This window comes from Cyprinodon variegatus, unplaced genomic scaffold, assembly GCF_000732505.1.
Source record: "Cyprinodon variegatus isolate N-32 unplaced genomic scaffold, C_variegatus-1.0 Scaffold80, whole genome shotgun sequence".
In the NCBI taxonomy this organism is placed as follows: Eukaryota; Metazoa; Chordata; class Actinopteri; order Cyprinodontiformes; family Cyprinodontidae; genus Cyprinodon; species Cyprinodon variegatus.
In genome coordinates, this window is record NW_015150533.1 from 1,519,262 (window position 1) to 1,537,861 (window position 18,600).

Sequence of the window (18,600 nt, forward strand, 5' to 3'; positions counted from 1 at the left end):
AGATAGATAGATAGATAGATAGATAGATAGATAGATAGATAGATAGATAGATAGATAGATAGATAGATAGATAGATAGATAGATAGATTTTGACTTAACAAAGGTGAAGTCAAAAGGCGGCTCTGTAATGTGCTGATTTGGCATTCTAAATGTAAAACTTGCTGATATAGTTTTTTTTTATTCCATTATACTTGATATATACATAGGAACAAAAGCGGGGAAGAATGTGCAAAGATAAATAAGGTTATTTTGAGGGCAATATGAATTAAAAGTCCAGTAGTATTACAAAAATGGCTTACTTTTTTTTCTTTTTCTAGATATAATGTAAAGAATCATATATGACCAGTTTCTCAATCACACACTATTCTGTTTTGTTTTATTATAGAGCTTTGGGTTGAAACTTGACAAAAGATGGAAAAATGTTTCAGGAATGTGAATACTTTTGCATGGTGCTGTGAGTGTAGTTGTCTCAGCAGCTGAGATGATCCCCTGGAGGGATGATCTGCAAACTCACTGCAGGAGCACACAGAGGAAAATAAATAGCCTAAATCAGCAGAACACACCAAACATTCTCAGTTTACTGTTTATATGTTTTCACAATTTCAAAATACTTTTAGAAAATCCCAGATGCTTGTAAAGTAGGTATTCAAAATAAAATTAATTTTTAATGATTCAGTGCTGTTTTTTTTTGTTGTGTTTTTTTCGTCTTAACTTCACATGTCTGAGGTGCATGTTGCATGATCTAAAGTTCATATTAAGGTGTGAGTTGCTGCATCCCAGGTGCTCAATGTGATCAGTTGATTTCTGCGCAGGTTTTATGGGGAGGAAAAGATGTCTCTTTAATAAGAGCCAGTGTCCTTGTGCTGACTGGAGATTTCTCCCTCCCTCCTATAAAAGCGCAGCTCTCTCCTTCCTTTGCAGTCAGTTCTCCTCCGGCCCAGCAAACATGAGTTTCTCGTTGGACCACCACTTCACGGGCCCCGGCTCGTACCGCAAGGCTCGGCCAGCATCCGTGTCCTCCAGCGGCTTCCACTCTCAGCAGCGCCGCCGTCTCGCCTACAGCCAGCCGTCCTCCATGGAAAGCCTGGAGACCTTCAACGGCGACATGGCTCGGAGGAGTGAGAAGGAGATCCTGCAGGCTCTCAATGACCGCTTCGCAGGCTACATCGATAAGGTGCGCAACCTGGAGATGCACAACCGCAACCTGGAGGCTGAAGCAGCGGCGCTGCGGCAGAACCAAGCCGGGCGCGTCTCTGTTGGGGAGCATTACGAGCGGGAGCTGAACGACCTGAGGGGTCTGCTGCAGCAGCTGACCGGGGAGAAGACCCGCGCTGCCTTAGAGCACGAACACCTGGATGAAGACATCCAGCACCTGCGAGCAAGACTGGAGGATGAGGCGCGCAACCGGGAGGAGCTGGAGGCTGCAGCGCGCACCATGAAGAAGTACGTGGAGGAGTGCCGTCTGGCACGGATGGAGCTGGACAAGAAGCTCGGCGCCCTGGAGGAGGAGGCGGCTTTCCTTAAGAAAAACCACGAGGAAGAGGTGGCAGAACTTCTGGCGCAAATCGATGGCGCTCAGGTGAGCTTTGACCTGAGGGACACGATGAGAGCGGACGTTACCAGCGCTTTGAGAGAGATCCGTTCCCAACTGGACAGCCACGCGTCAAAGAGCGCAGTGCACGCAGAGCAGTGGTTCAAAGGTGAGGTTAGAGGTAAACTTTTCAGACATATCTACAAAGTTATTGTGCATCATTTTCACATAAAACAACTTTGCATTGCAGTACAGGTTACACACTTTTTAAAGAAACAAAATTGGATAGAAACTACCTTTTTGACACACATTTTGGATTTAAATTATTGGACTGCAGTTGCATCGATGCAGCACAAACTCTGCAGGTGTGAGATGGCACACTAATAGGATACTCATCCGCAGTCTGGCTTGCTTCCATTGCATGCAGTGCACCTCTTTATTATGTTGATTATGGATGCACAAGAGAAAGATCCTCAAGGACATTAGATTGCATAGGATGCAGCAGGACAGATTTTCACCTGGTGTTTCTTCTAATTTGTTCTTCTAGCTGCATGCAGATTAAATAGTTTCCCCCAGTATGAAAATTATTTGCAAACAGTGTCACTCATTTCGGCTTGTAAAGTGCTACAGATCCTACAAATGTGTTAGAAAAACTTGCAAAGAGCAAAAGCTGCATGACCTCCAGACTGACTGCAGAACAGACAAGGATGTTTCTCCTGAAGGGGAGAAAGCTGAGTCAGACTGACTGACAGATGGACAGTGTCAAGGTTATTCAGGCCTCCAGTGGATAGGGAGATAACTCACCAAATGTCTCAGGATGACTGAAGGGAGAAAAAAAAAATGAAAATCAGTTATGTGAAACTATAACAATAATAGGGCATCTGAATGTTTAAAATTCTGTCGATTTTTTCTACATCCCGGCAGTACGCATGGAGCGCCTGTCTGACGCTGCCAGGTCAAACCAGGATGCCATCCGTGGAACCCAGGAAGAGATTGCAGAGTACCGCCGTCAGCTCCAGAGCCGCACCATCGAGCTGGAGACCCTCAGAGGAGCCAAGGAGTCACTGGAGAGGCAGCGGATGGAGAGTGAAGACAGACACCAGGATGACATCAGCTCCCTTCAGGCAGGACCATCTGCACAGATATGCACTTTTGTCCATTAATGAACTTCTCAAAACCTCTGTTTTATCTCTTAATTGGAATATTTTGTGATTTAATTTTGTAGGAGACCATCAACCAACTTGACAATGAGCTGAAAACAACCAAATGGGAGATGGCGAGCCAGCTGAGGGATTATCAGGAGCTCCTGAATGTAAAGATGGCTTTAGATATTGAGATTGCTGCATACAGGTTTGTCAGGATCAAAGAGCATCCATTACATTTTCTATTTACGATCAGCAAATGTTTTATTTTCCATCTCTGATTTTGAAACAGGAAGCTACTTGAGGGAGAGGAGAATCGCTATGTTTCAGGTGGCTCCCCATACACCTATCTGGAGAGCAGGATCTCAGGCCATGTCAAAGTAAAAAGCGAGGAGATCTCGGATACAGTGATTGTGGAGGAGCAGACAGATGAGACACAGGTGACAGAGGTGACAGAGGAGGCAGATGAGGAGGAGGAAGAAGAGAAAGAGGAGGAAGAGGAAAAAGAAGAAGAGGAAACCAAGGAGGAGGAAGAAGCTGAAGAGGATGAAGGAAAAGAAGAGACAGAAGAGGAAGAAAAAGAGGAGGGAAAAGAAGAGAACGAGGAAGAAGGCAAAGAAGAGAAAACTAAATCTCCTGTTCAATCTCCAGAATCAAAATCACCAGCAGCTAAATCCCCTATGCCCAAATCACCTGCCAAGTCCCCTGCAGGCGATGAGTCAAAATCCCCTCCCAGTCAGTCCCCCGAATCCAAATCCCCTCCTCCCAAGACCCCCGAACCAAAATCTCCAGTAAAGGAGAGCGCTAAGTCTGACGATGCCAAAGACATCCCAAAGGAGGAGAAAAAGGAAAAGCCTCAGCCAGCCAAAGAGGAGCAAAAGGAGAAAGACAAGCCTGTAAAGGAGGAGAAGAAGCAGGAACCCAAGGAGAAAGAGCCAGAGAAGGTGGAAAAACCCGATGCAAAGAAGGAAGAGAAAGAAAAAGAAGAAACTACGAAACCTGAGACTCCCAGCAAGACCGCCGAGGACAAACCTGCTGCAAAGCCTGAGCCTGAAGTCAGCGCTCCTGTTAAAGAGGAGAAGCCCTCTGCTCCCAAACAGGAGAAATTAGAGTCTGAGAAAACTGAAAGCAAGAAGGAGGAGAAGAAGCCAGAGGAAAAGCCCGAGAAGACTGAAAGCAAAGAGGAGAAGAAGCCCGAGAAGACTGAAAGCAAAGAGGAGAAGAAGCCTGAGAAGACTGAGAGCAAGGAGGAGAAAAAGCCTGAGAAGACTGAGAGCAAGGAGGAGAAAAAGCCNAAGCCTGAGAAGACTGAGAGCAAGGAGGAGAAAAAGCCTGAGAAGACTGAGAGCAAGGAGGAGAAAAAGCCAGAGGAAAAGCCTGCACCTAAGGTAGAACCGGAGAAAGTGGAGAGCAAAAAGGATGAGAAGAAGCAAGTAGAGAAGAGCAAAGAGGAGAGTAAAGAAGAAGCAAAGGGGGACAAGCCTGAAAAGTCCTCTAGCACTGAGTCAAAGGAAACCAAGGAGGAAAAGGCCAAGAAGTAAGACTTATCGCTGCGATTTTACATGTGGAGGAGAAGGAGATGCCAAAGAACTGAGTGGGACAGAGGGAGGGGAAGGGTGTAGAGCAGGATGGAGCTGGACGTACCCAGCTGTTTAGACTGGTAACAGTATGTAAGCAATATTGATTTCTGTAGCAAATAACCCCACTGCTTCCCAAGTATGGCCATTACATACCCCCTGAAGCTTCTGGTGTATGACTGTAGTGAATGCAGAATGCTATAAACTCCTCTGAATGTGACAGCCGCCCTTAATGATAACAAGTGCATTTAAACTGAATCCTGGTGAGGATGGCAGGACCCTGCTGCACCCACACCAGCCTGTAAGGGCAGAGATGTCAAGCTAATGATTGTGAGCAATAGTGAACATATGTTTATTAAATGAGAAAAAAAAACTCTCTATATTATATTTACAGATTGATATATAAAGGAAGACTTGAATTTTGCTCGTTGCACACCTTAATGCTGCTTCTCCAGACAGGTGAATGGTGGCATCTCACTCTTCCGGTCTGCAAATGCTAGGACAATGATTGTGCTATGTATAAACTGCTGAGGATATGCAACATAAAATGGTAAATAAACAATTGAAAAAAGGAAATATCTGTTTGATATCATTTTTCTTTTATTTTGATATAACCGCCTTGCAGAAATATGGAAAATACAAGATTAATGAAGTGTCAGGGGCGCCCATACAAGGTGTGGGCCACAAAGGTAAAGGCTGGGAGTTACTGCACTGCATTGCGGATGAAGAGAGGGGGAGCTGTGCCCTTCCTCCACAACTGGCATCGATGTATAAATCAGAGCAGCCACATAAACTCCACTCAAAACAAGAACCCATGAGAGTAGCACCTTTCTGATCCAAATTAAGATAATTGATTCCTTATAACCAAAGTGAGGGATAAGATGCCCAGTTGAGTGTGGAGGGTTGTTCTTTTATAGAACAACATTGTTTTAATCAATACATATGGATCTATTTGATTATGGTTACATCGATATAATGAGAAGCACTGCTCTTTCCAGGTAATTGTCCAATTGAGCAATGATAAGTCTGTAAGTTCCAGGGCTGCAAAATGCTGCAGAAACAGGGTGTGGTTTTCCTCCAATGAAAAACCTCAGACTTGGAAAAATGACACCATGACTTAAAAAAAAAACAAAACAAAAAAACATGCTTTAGTAGTTTTATTTAGATGGGACAACTCACTAAGCTGCTCTTTTTGCTGACTGAGGATAATTGTGATAGAATTTGGCTAAAAATCTGCAGAGCACTGATTTTAAAGGGTGAAGGAATCCCTCTTCCTCCTGCAGCTTTTCCTTCCAACCTCTCTGTCCTCAGCCCCTCCCATCACAGCAGCATGTTTTAGATGCATTCTGCACATGCACTAAAAATAGATCCCTGATCATTGATAGTAGCAGATCATCAGTTTAATCTTTTTTTCCCCTAGGGATGTAATATCATAGAGTGGATGATTTAGGATGTCATCCAGCCACTTGCTGGAAAGACCACAGTATTTGTTTTTGATTGCAAGAATGCAACAATGGTAAGGCTTTATATGTCAGAACAAGCTAAATTTGATGATTTATACCCAGAAATAACTTTGGGCCTTCACAAAGCATTATAAAATAAGTTACTATGATCCACTCAGTGAAAAACTGTTGGCTTTTTACATTGTAAGGCTCAACTATTTTTATATTTTCCAGTTATAAGTTTAATAAATTCAACTTATTCTAATTCTCCTAAACAAAATCAAGTTTGTAAGTCAAGTACTAAACAGAGTCTACCTATGCATATTATGTACAACTGTTTTGTGAAGGAACAGTGAAGGAGAAAAATTATTTCTTCTCTGAAATATGGTGGTACTACTATTATACTGAGGTGATATTATTAGGGATCAGGAAAACTGGATAGATTTTATGGCTAGATGGGTGGAGGTGAATAACACGTTTGAGGCGGCATGATGTGAACACGCAGCAAAGAGTCGTAACCATGTAGCTAAGGATCAAATTATCCATATGTTAGAATGGCCTAATCAGGTGCTTTGCATTTATTTAAAGCTTGAGCTATTTTTGCAAAATGAAATGGTAAACTGGTGCAAAAGGGGAAAAAATATGCTCAGAATATCTACCACTGTAATAAGACAGGTTGTTCTGAAGGTATTGCTTTAGATGGGTTGTAAATAAATGCACAACACACTTTAAAGATTACTGTATCGTCCCCTTTCACCTCAAAATAACATTTTGCTAAATATATATAAAAAAAAAAATCCTCTAAACAAAACTCAAATACATTTGTGAAAAAATCAGTTCAAGGATTAGCACATCATTAGCACCAGTGCTCTTAAATTCCAGCACACTAAACACACATCTATCTCTATGCCATCTGGGACGGGATGTTCTTCAATGTAAACATTTCTTTGCTCAACAGAGGATAAGTATTGAACTGTCTAAAGAACCATTCAGATTGGTGATTCCCTGCCAAATTCCTAGGAGAAAAAATACATAGTTCAAATCTTCCTGAACTGGTCTTAGAAACATCCCCCTCCTGTTACTTTATCAAAGTGAAATGAATCCCGGTAGTTTTGTCAACCAAGAGCCATTTTGCTATCAAAGCCAGAACAATAACAGAGAGGACAAAGGCTACCTACAGTCAGAGAAAAACGCTGCCCTCTGTAGCTGTTTTACTCTGTGGAAATGACTCAGCTTACTCCAATGAACCACAATGGAATTACCAGCCTGCTCTCACAGACCTATAAATAGAGCAGGACAGATAAAGGCTGGAGAATGGAGAATAATCAAGATATCAGATGAAGATGATCTTTTATAAAAAAAAGAGCCAAGATGCACCAGAGAGGTGTTCAAGAATTTATTAAGAAAATGTTTAAAAAGGAGACCATGTTGCAAAGAGGTACAAACTTTTATTACATTTTACGCAGGTTCAACGGTGACTGAAGAAGCCCTGAGGGTGATTATACTTGAACGGCTTCAGCCGGTTTGGACCCCTGGATTTGAAAAAGAGAGCGAGAATGTTTAATGTACATTTATTCTAATTTGATTTTAAATAGTGTACAGATTTATAGATCTACTGGATACCTGACGGTGCGCAGACACATCTTTTCTCGTGGGAACTCACGGGGTCCCTCCACACTGTCATCTTGCACTTCTGTCTCCAAGTAAACATCCAAACAGACACACAGCCGTGCAATCTGATTGGTCAGGAGCTGGTGTCCTGGTTTTGGTCCCTGTAGCTCATTTTTGAACACATTCACTTCACTCTCCATGGCCTAAAAAAAGATGTAAAAGCGAAGTAAGATAACAGAACATCACATAAAGTTTTACAAAAGGAGTCACACCCCATGAATTTTCAATATATTGTCACTTTTCCAATATAAACCTAAGTAATCCATAGTGAAGGTGAAGAAAAAGTGGGCATAGTTTTAAAAACGGTAGTTTATGAAATAAAAAAAAAACTGATGAATTCTCAGCACCATTTAGACCATCAAAAAAAAAAATCCAGTTTCCTTTAGATGTTACATAAATTGATGCATAATCCAACTTCACTATAAATGAACCATCTGCTTGTTCATTGGGTACAGTGAAGCAGAATGAACAATGAGGATCAGCAAGTGAGCCGGGAAGAAGTTTTACATATGGTTAGGTTATAATATCCTAATGATTGCCTCATATAGCAACGTTCTAGTCTAGCCATCATCGAATAAATGCAGAAAGTATTTAAAACTACAGGTTTGAAAAGATGGTGCTGCAGAAAAGCTTTAATATCTCTTAGTAAAACATGGTGGAAGCAGCATCATGCTGAGGGAATACTCTCTACAGGCGAGACAGAAGAATGATCCAAGTTTGTGGAGCTTGTAGTCCTGGAAGAAAACCTGTTGGGAGGTTGTTAACAACCACACCTTCTAGGAAACTGATTACAGCAGGACTATCATATTCCAGTCCTTCAACAGGATGCTGCCACTTTTAGATGCAATTCCTGTACAACACGCCTAAATCTAAAGACTATTCTGCTCTTGACCAAATTATTATATATAAAGATAACAGAGCAACAGCCTTTTAGCAATGGTAATTGATATACCTGGTTTAGATCAGAGTAAATCTCTCCTGCTAAATCAGACTTTGGTTTAAAGGTTTTAAAGTATTGCAAAAGAGGTAAAGAAAAATCCCAAAAGTTGTTTGGAGAAAAGATGATCCTACAAAGTATCAACGGGTTCTTCTTGTATCAGAAAGTCTGCAATGACAGCTTATTTCTATCTCTATTTTTTTTTTTTAAATCCACTACTTTATGCCAATCAATGCTGATAAAATACAATTATTTTCATGGATGAGAAGTAACCAACAAATTTAAAGGAAAAACAACACTATGGAAGCACTGTTTGAATTATAGGATTGAAACCAGAACAGGAGCACAATAGGAGGGTAAAATGAACAGAGATGCGCGTACTCTCAGGTTGTCGTCGGTGCGTCCACTGCGCTCTCCTTTCCAGTTGAGGGACAGGGAGAACAGCGGAGAAATCTCTGGGTAGCGGGGACTCAGGACCACAGCAGCGTGCAGACGGGCTGAAAGGTAAACAGACTTAACGTTTGGAATGAGATTCAAACCAAATGACTCTCTTCTCTGTGAGCGGCTTTACCTGTGCCTCTTTCGACGACACCCATAAAGTACAGATCCGTCTCCCTGGCCAGTCCTGCTTCACTAACATGGCGAGTAAAGGACAGTTCCTGGAGAAAACACGACACTGTATGAAACCTTGAACAAATACAGCTTAATAAGTTTGCTTTTTCTGTCATTTACCGTGTACTCCTGCTGGCTGATGGTGGTCCAGCGAGCCAAACGGGAGACGATCTTGGCAGGAAAGAGGTGCTGACACTCGCTGGTGATTGGGATGATGCTGTGCTCTGCAGCCACAAACACAATCATTGTTTTATACAGAGTCACAATCAGGATTTTTTGTTATAATAAAAATAAAAAATGGTTAAATGAAGCACCTAAAGAAGCAAACTGTTTGTTCAGAGCCAAGCGGGACTGGACTCGTCCCTTCAGTAGCTTCATGGTACTCTCCATGTGACTGGCGCTAAGGGAACTGCCCACCAATACGCCCTGGAAAAAGACAGAAGCTAGCTTTTACTAGCTGTAGCTTTGCTCCCCCTACACACCCCATGATGTCAGCACTCACCTCTGATGTTTCACTAGGAAAATGAAGCCCTCCCAGATTCTGAACCCACATGTAGGGATATCCCAGCTCATCCACATAATCAGAGAAAGAAACTATCCTAAAAAATAAATTAAATGTCAGTCCTACAGGAATAAATTAAAATGTCAAACCGTAATCGCTTTCACTAAATGTGACGGCTTAATGTTCTTACCCAACTTTATCAAACTGGTAGCGATTTGCTGGATTGGGGGTTTCTCTTCCCTGGTCGCTGGAGTAGAGACAGCTGAGGAGAGTGTCGGATTTAAGAAGCTCTCTGGAGAAAAGAAAACCGTTATTGATTAGCGATTGATTTCATCAGGAAAAAACATCCAGATGTTCTCAGGATTATATGCGAACCCTAAAATGTACATAGGCTGTTAGATTATTTAGTTTGCACACACCCAGCGCTGATTGCCGTGTTGAGGTCAGTAGAGGTTGAGACTTTAGTCTTAACAGTCATAATATTCAGATTCATCAGGTAGAAGAAGTAGAGATGCAGAGTGCTGCCATCTGTAGGGACAATGAGAAAAAGACACACTGAAAAGGCTAATTCACTGTTATTTCTTACCTTCTCATCATCCTTTCATTAAACCTCACGCTGCAGCTTGTTAAGGAGCAATAATAGGGCGTGGCCAGCAAGTAGCAGCAAGTGTCACCTAGGGAGCCCACAACATGCTGATGGATGTCTTTAAACATCCACTCTCTGCAGCAACACTGAACTCAGCGACACGCCGTCACTCACTCACACCTACACTGCTCGCTTTTCGCTATTCCTGCACTAAAAAGGGCTGCTGGCAGCAGAGGAGAAAAAAAACATGAAGGAGGAAGCAGTAGAGACAAAAGCACAAGTGAGAAAATGCTTACAAGGTGTAGGTTCTGCAGATCTACGGTGCTGCAAGCAAATACCTCCGTTTGCCTCCTCCCTTCCCCTCCCACTAAGGTAGAGTTACGCCTGCAATGCAGATCTCCCCCATAATCTGTCACCACTTTCCTTTCGTTGCCAGCAGAGGGAACACTAGGGTCAAGCTGTGTCACAGCAGAGCAGCTTACAGCTTCTGTCTCATACAAGTATGGATGTACTGGCATGAGATACCTTTGCACTGAAGGTCCAGGTTAAGAGACAGAGGATGTCTTTTAAGCATCTCTCGTCTTTTGTCGTCCAGCTGTCCACCCACGGTCGGCCTCCTTCTCTTCTGTTAAACAAAGAGGTACAAAGAAATAAAATGAGACAAAAAAGTGGGAGGTATCTGATGATGTCATTTATGAAACACAATCAAACAAGAATTTAGCCAAATGGGTTTAAAAGAAAACAATGAAGCTGTGATTAAACCACACATATAGAATAAGATAAAATATACAGATTTAACATAATCCCAGAGTGAACCATTTCAATGGGTTCTCCAACTTTTTTTTCCCTTTCAAAAGACAAGTTTGCAGAATCAAATGGCAGAGTTAGTGAGCACAATGGTGGAGCAGACGCACCATACAAGAAGGCTATAACATTATGACCAACTCCAGTATCAAAAAGCAGTGTCAGCATGCTGAACACGGCACAACATGCCTGAATAAAGCAGTCAGTTTATTAATAATAGGCAGAGCAGAAATAATTGTGCAGATGGATGAATGGAAAACCGGGAAGGAGGGATAAATAAGTACCGGCAGATGGATGATCGGCTAAAACTTAATGCTATGTGGGTGAGAATAAAAAATGGAAATAAACATCTTTCATAATCCACAATCTTCTTTAAGGCTTCCTTATACATGCAAAATGCTCAAATTATTATTCTCCCCCTCCCGACTTAAATGTATTTAATTCTCATTTTATTCTTATTTCACTAAAGGTTCCTCCTGGCAGCAGCCGCTGTGATGAGAAAAGCCAGCTTTTTTGTAGAGCTGAGGTTGCACGTCCCAGATGGACTCAGGTTACAGTCACCTCCCCGATCTAGGTAAATATTTCCCAGAATCCCCCACTCCCCTCCTGATCCACACATCGATCGATTGCCATTACTTTCTGATCCACCACACCACACCGTGTGGAAAGCAAAACTCTAACGATGGGGTGTGTGTTCAGCACAGAGACGAGTATATTTATAAAACTCCTGAACTCACTAACCTCTGTGTGTGTTTGTGTGTGTGTGTGTGTATCCTGGAGTAAAGACCTAAACTGAAACTCACTGTTTTCTCCTGCTCCTCCTCTGCATCTGAATCGCTCTCATCATCTGGGAACAGAAATTAAACATTTTAAATAACAATTATATAAAAAAAATCCAGCAAAATGGACAGATGTGACAACCCAAAGGTTTTTTTGTTTTTCAAAGCAGGCAGACTGCAATAGCGTACATATAGACAGGCATGCACCTTGAGAATCATCAGGAGGTTTGGAAAGAGCCCTGGCTTCGTCCACGTCACCACAGATGGACACACTCAGGTTCTTGTCTGAAGTATAAATAAAAACAACTCAGTTACCAGACAGAAGATTGTGATTTGTTAAACCCAAACTTTGCTCTTTATTCAAAGTAAATTCTGTTCGACTCACCACATGCTTCGCCGTAAGCATTTGCTTGAACAAAAAGTACGTAGAGCGGTGGAGGAAGGTGGCGAGCTATCTCTGCCTGCTTTTGGGTCTTTTCAAACGGCATGGACAGGTAGTCCTGCACTGGGAGAGACGCCTTTGGAGACAAAGCACAAGGGGGGTGATGTTCACTTCAGAGCAGTTCAAGCAGCTGAAAGCAAGACTAAAAACCAGTTAACTTTTTCAAATCAAACCCTCATTTTGGGCAATAGCATCAATAGAGAGATTGTGGTTCTCATTTACCTGCATGATGCCGTTGAGTCCCGGCTGAAGGCTTCTCAGATGCTCCTTCTTCACCTCAATGCTCTTCTGAATTTTCTCCTTCATAGATAGTGACTCCTTGTATTTCTCCGCCAACCTGAATTTAGAAATTAAGCATTCACCCAAATCTCTTTCTTCTCCAAGAACTTCTAAAAGCAGTGAGTGAAACCAACTGTGCTTCAAGTCGTTTACCTCTTCCTCTGTTCAAGCTCCCAGTCCAGCCTCGCCAGAGTGAGCTGGTGGAGATCATTTCTTGTGAGGTTAGGCCTGGAAATCTCCTCCGGAGCATCCTGGTAGAACTCCTCTTCACTCACCAAGTCAATTTCTTCATGCTTGGATCTGAAGCAGGATAGATAAAAATTATCAACGAGACAAAACACCGCATCTGAACATGTCAAATGAAACATGGACATCAGGAATGAAAAGTCAAAGATTTAAGAATTGCTTAAACTAGACATTGTTGTGTACATCTGTTTAAATAATAGCACAAAACCTTTAAGTAATAATCCCTTTTGTACAGGGCATTCTAAAGGCATTCATCTCCCTATAAGTTTCTATTAAATGAGTACTTTTACAAGAACAAACTTGAATGCATTACTGTATGTATTGTTATAGATCACTATGTAAAACACAAGTATAAAGTGGCAAGAAAATATAGTTTTCAATTTTTACAAATAACAAAAATGAAGAGTGTGGCTTACACCCATTCCATGAAAGCATCTTTTCACTAATGAACCTGTGTGTATTTTGTGGTACATCTGACACGCATTTGAGCACTAAGTGACTTTATTATTTTCGATTCTGTGCAAAATATATTCAGCTCAGTTGGTTTGTATATATTGAAACAAAAGCCAGAGATTCTTATTTGTTGGGCTTAGACTGAACCATTCCAACATCTCCTGGTTGTGGTTCAGATTACTGTCCTGCTGGGTGAGCCTCCATCCCCTTCTTAAGTTTTCTGTTAAAACCCCCAGAGGATTTTCCAACATTCATTCATCCATACTTAGTTCCAAATATCTAAGCACCAACTGACCATCTATTCCCAGTGCCTGCTGGGATGGGACCACTCCCCCTATACCAGCATGCAAATGTGTATCTTGGTCCCCATGACATTTGTTTTCCCAGTGTTGTCTAATAATCATCTAAAACTGGATTTATACTACGAATAAAATAAACAGAGGTGGACACTATAGATTTGATCACTTCTGCATGCAGCTAGTTGCACTTGATCAGTTGTATCAGGGTAAACGGAGCTGGATATGAATGTATGTCACACTTCTACCACTTCAAAACAATTATCACAAATAGAAACCAACTCTGAGGCTATAATATGACAAAAAGAAGCATTGTCTTAGAATCTAATATAGCGAGTTAAACCAGTGTCAGTGTTCATACAGTTTCCTAATAGAATTGCACTAACTTGAACTCCAGACACTTGCTGATCTCCTTCTGAAGATGCATGACTTCATAGAGCAGGTTCTGCAACTGAAGATGAAGCACATCCACCTTTTGTTTTGCCTGCAGACAGAAGCACAAATTCTAGGTGAGACTTTTCACCAAGAATTACCCAGGTGGGCCAAAAATAAAAATCAATACTTTATACTGGAAAATATGCCAAGACTGAACAGCAGTTTTTGGTGCAATTAAAGCTTAAAATGCTTAAATGTGAAATGTAGCTAATATCTGCATTCTAACACCGGCACACAAACTGTTTAGGCAGACTATGGCATCTACTGCAGTCAGATGTTACAAAGAAAAAAAGTGCTTAGTTCAACATTCCTTCAGTGATCAGCACAAAGGAAACTCGTATCAGCATTTTTTTGTGAATACATGCAATAGAACAACTTCATTTATTCTATGTTTTATGGATAACTCTGTAGATCTGTGGGTGGGTTACCTCATGGGTCTGGTCTCTTCCTTTCTTTAGCCTCATGTGAGCCAGGCGGTTGAGTTTTTTCAGGTTCATAAAGTGGATGCAGCCCTGCATGCGTCTCAGCTCCACCTCCGCATTCTGAAAAAAAAAAAAAAATAAATAATAAACTTGTTAGATATTCAAGGCCTTTGCAGAGCAAATACAGCAGCTACAAGAGAGAACCTACTATCTGCATCATTGCTTCAAGACAAGATTCCCTGAAGAACAACTACGTCCACAAAAATGCAGAAAAGTTTACATTTTAACATTAGTACAGCACTACCAAACTGTTTACGCTGGATTCTAACCATTTTTTTGGTTTTGATTTTGTCCAAGTTGGATTAGTTTAATTTTCCACCATATCTCAACTCCTCTCTGACTTATAACTTTCCCATAAAATTGCTGTCTTGTTGAAGAAAATCCCAAGTGATCTATGCAGTTCTGTTCACTTATACCTATTCTAACTGCAAAGGACATCTTTCAACCAGATTTGTTGTTAGACTCCAAATCAGCTCCCTAATACCAAACATATGGTCTAATTTGCCCTTTAAACTCTGTATAATAATGATAATAATAATAATTCAACTTTACTTGTCTCACATTGGAGACATTTACCTCTCTAACCCATCCCCTTGAGGAGCAGTGGGCTGCCACCGTGGGGCGCCCAGGGAGCAGTGTGGGGTTGAGAATGTTTGATCAGAGACCCAAAGTGGCAGTCTGTGGGAGTGGGGCTTGAACTCAGAACCTCAGGATTCCAAGCTCTATGCCCTAACCACTAGACCGCCACTCCCTTGTGGCGGCCTAGTGGTTAGGTATGTTTGGTATTGTATTTGCCTTTTGACACAAACCTGTAAATCTGACACCAAAGCAGCATCACAAGCATTGGTCTATCGTGGTATTCAAGCTTAAAACACATCTCAGTCCTATGGAAGTTACTCTAATTTTGGTTCTGTGAATTCCTGGATGAATTCCAGTCACAACAGTCACTCAGAACTCACTGAGAGGATGTACGTGACTTTAAAGGGCTGGTTATACTCCTGCAGCAGTGTGTCGCAGTGAGCTTGACGCAGACATTTTTGATTTATGCTCAACATTGAAGCGTGGTCTGCGCTATACGCTGTGGGTCTAGATACGGCCGAGGCGATGAGGAAGTGTGGGCGAGTTTAGTCCGACAACGGAGGGACATGACGGCGAAAAAGAGCGGAGATCCAGGTGGAAAAAGGGTCCCAGCGTTTTCGCGCACCTTGATCTTCTAGCTGGTCCAACTTTACGAGTTGTTTTCCGCAATTTCAGTCATAAAAACAAAACAGGCCGGCCTCCTGTCTGCGGTCAGTTACAATTTGGGAGAGGTGCAGCGGAGTGTCTGCGGAGTGATTGGGGATGGCTTTTCGTTCACTGCGACACCTACGCACTGTTAATATGGGCTACTAGTTGAAGGAGAAAAAGTAGCCTGTAGTGTATATTTTTATATATATAATACACTTGGTCTTTTATGTTGAATAGCAGATGTTAAGCTCTGAAAGTAGGGCTGGGCGATATAGAAAAAAAGCTTATCGATAAAAAAAAAAAAATGCATATTGATCGATATCGATAATTATTGAAAAGATTTGAAACCATATTTTATGTGCAGCTCTGCCTGGACATTTTATGATATTGCTAAATGATTTAATTTTAATAAAGAACACAAACACAGACTTCCAATTAAATCTTTATTTAACCAACTTTTTTAACCATAACAATTGTTTTAAAGAAAAATAACTTAAAAGACCTGAGTTATGTTATTAAATACTGACAAAGAATAAACTAAAGTGACCAGAAAAGTGACCAAAATAAATATAACAAATACATAAATGGACGCCGAAATTCCCGAAGATTCCAGAGGACAACGCAGACGCGCGCCGACACAGCTCATACTCCTGCGGGTGTGAGCGGCTGAGATGATAAAAAAAAAAAAAAAAAAAAAAAAAAAAAAAAAAAAAAAAAGGAAGTTGGTTGAGTTATCAGACTTCGTTTACACTGGTTCCCTACACATTTAACAGATGATTGTGGTTTGTTTTTTGTCCGACTTGCCATGACCGAAATACTGCCAAACGGGCAAACTACAAAAACCCTTCTTTGGAACAATTTCTTCCGCCTCTCCTTGCTGCGACATCTTCATGTGCTCTGTGTTGTGGTTTGAGAGGGCGGCGCTTTGTGACGGCGTGCCTGGGTCCGCGATTGCGATTGGTTGGGAGTGACTAGCATAAACCTACAGGATAGGCTACAATGAGAAGGAAGGAAAACTGCGTTTCTTTTAATCGAACTTTTATCGACCCGCTTTTTTTCTATTGCGCCACACGTCTATCGATCGATATATATCGTTATTGAATTATCGCCCAGCCCTATCTGAAAGGCATTGCTTTATACATAACTCTACTTTCCTAATTCTGATGTCAGCTATAGAAATGAAAGTGTAACTACTGTTAACTGCAAATGTCAAACTCGTATTTACATAAACACTAAGAGAGAGACAACTTCAAAAAATATTTTTTTATTTTCTCCTAATGACACTGGAAAGAGAACTGAATGTTCTTACCCCCTCCTTGGCTCCATTAGCCTTTAGCTCCTGGATCTCGCTCATGAGTTTGGCCAAACTATCACAGGACTCTTTGTACTGCTGGTAGTCGTACTCAGGGTCCCTGCCGTCCAGCTCCCCCTCCTCATTATAGGAACGCACATCCTGAATAGATGAAAACAAAAATAAGAATCCAAGTGCATTTAAAAGCTATCCCTCTTTTGTTGTTCTAATAATCAATGACAAATTCAGCGATAAACATTATCATTAGATATTGGTGATACTTAGAAATTAACCTAGTGACACTTATTAAAATATTCAGGGCACTCTGCTATCTAATAGTTAGTGTAATCGCCTATGGCTGAGATAACTTTCCATACACTTTCCAGTCTCTGATATCATTTACCCCTCTGCTCACTTTCAGCTGAGCAATGCTTCGGGGGTATTTTGCTTGTAAATATTAAGGTTTTGGATTTGACTTTGTACAAGCTTTTCTTTTTTTCTCTTTGCAGGGTCCCGTGCAAATTCAGCTTTAATAGTTTCACAGAATGTTCCACATTTTCCTAATGCATGCCGTGACACTCTGCAGAAGTCACTGTGGATTTTATGTAGGTAAGCCAGCTATGGCCTGCTTCTACAAACCATAACACCTCCAACTCTGTGCTTAAGAGAAAAACTGCTATTGTCTCTGACTGTGTAAAAATTAGTTGTTTTGCATTTCCCATCATTTGTAAACTGATTTTATCTTCTTTTGACAGTTAACAGAGCTACAGGCTGCCACAATCTTCTTTCTGGAGGCCTCAGGCAGCTTAAGGTTCACCATCATATTCACACTTCCTTAGTTTAAACATGATTAAACAGGGTCTTTAGAGTAACTATGTACTGATAACCTTCACCTAATGTAAAATGTCCAACGTATTTTCAAACATCTTTAGTAGGGGCAAATGTAAAGTGTTCTAATTTATTCCTTATTAGTTGCTGTATTTATATAATATTTTACTGAAAATAATAAAGAACATTTTTGGTATTTCATGCCTAATTAAAATAACTGCTCTTTATTCCTGAGCGTATGCTGACGGCTATAAAATACATTGAAAAGAATGAAGATAGTTTCCCAATGGAGGCTCTGTGGATCGGTGCCTACCTGATCTACCTCCCCCCGGCCTCGCTTCGTCTCTGGGTTTCCTCCTTCCCCGCGGATGACCTTTGACTTTCGCTTCTTTAAGGCATCAGTTGACATGGCTAACTGGGTGCAAATATAGCCACGTATTCTAGATAAAAGAAGAACAACATTAGAAATCCAAACTCAGTTACATACCCTATTAACATCGAGCTAATGTTAGCAACATAGCCAGTGGTAGCTAAGCGGCTAACAGCTTTCGAGCTAACAAAGGTCCAGACACGGGCTTTTGCCTAATGGGTATCATGCACACAAAGTTCGATATTATGGCTCAAAACTTTCACGTATCAGTTAAGTAAAGAAAATATAACATTTAATTCCTAATAGTGAATTAACATCAAAAAGTGTTTGAGATACCTTGCCACCCAAAACGTCGCTGTCGACGGAAGCCTTAACAAGTCAAAATCCAAACAGGATAAATAACGTTGGACTGCCACCTACTGGTCTCACGAGGTAATACATACACGAAATTTTCAAAGCAGGTCTTACTTGTTTAAATATACCGTAAATATCTATATCAGTATCAAACATGAAATCAAAATACATTGAAAGAAAATCATATTTCACTTTCACAAATGAGTGTTAATGCAGACTTGAAACTCCCTGGGCAAATAAAGCTTTTGCATATTTATTTCTTGAATTATTGGATCAGAAGCAACAGAAGTTGCAACATTGATAGATCAGAGCTT

General features: G+C 41.1%; 2 protein-coding genes across 2 annotated transcripts; one reads left to right on the forward strand and one right to left on the reverse strand.

Annotated features, from left to right (window-relative positions):
- The first annotated feature begins 892 nt into the window (after window positions 1-892).
- nefh (neurofilament, heavy polypeptide) lies at window positions 893-4,797 on the forward strand. Its single transcript, XM_015373023.1, has 4 exons — window positions 893-1,700; window positions 2,456-2,655; window positions 2,757-2,881; window positions 2,966-4,797. Exons 1-4 carry the CDS (start codon window positions 947-949, stop codon window positions 4,212-4,214), a joined length of 2,328 nt encoding a protein of 775 aa, XP_015228509.1. The 5' UTR covers window positions 893-946; the 3' UTR covers window positions 4,215-4,797.
- A 2,266-nt stretch (window positions 4,798-7,063) lies between these two features.
- thoc5 (THO complex 5) lies at window positions 7,064-18,321 on the reverse strand. Its single transcript, XM_015373032.1, has 20 exons — window positions 18,269-18,321; window positions 17,876-18,002; window positions 16,753-16,896; window positions 14,163-14,276; window positions 13,686-13,783; window positions 12,458-12,604; window positions 12,248-12,362; window positions 11,969-12,101; window positions 11,791-11,868; window positions 11,608-11,651; window positions 10,526-10,625; window positions 9,834-9,942; window positions 9,605-9,706; window positions 9,415-9,511; window positions 9,227-9,338; window positions 9,033-9,136; window positions 8,872-8,959; window positions 8,682-8,797; window positions 7,316-7,506; window positions 7,064-7,224 (listed from the first exon to the last, which is right to left on the reverse strand). Exons 2-20 carry the CDS (start codon window positions 17,969-17,971, stop codon window positions 7,161-7,163), a joined length of 2,052 nt encoding a protein of 683 aa, XP_015228518.1. The 5' UTR covers window positions 17,972-18,002; window positions 18,269-18,321; the 3' UTR covers window positions 7,064-7,160.
- Between the last annotated feature and the right edge of the window lie 279 nt (window positions 18,322-18,600).

Coding starts and splice junctions, on each gene's coding strand:
- thoc5 (XM_015373032.1), bottom strand. CDS start 17,971: ATGTCAACTGATGCCTTAAAGAAGCGAAAGTCAAAGGTCATCCGCGGG. Junction 9,512..9,604: donor TACCAGTTTGATAAAGTTGG/GTAAGAACATTA, acceptor TTTATTTTTTAG/GATAGTTTCTTTCTCTGATT. Junction 9,339..9,414: donor TTCCTAGTGAAACATCAGAG/GTGAGTGCTGAC, acceptor GTCTTTTTCCAG/GGCGTATTGGTGGGCAGTTC.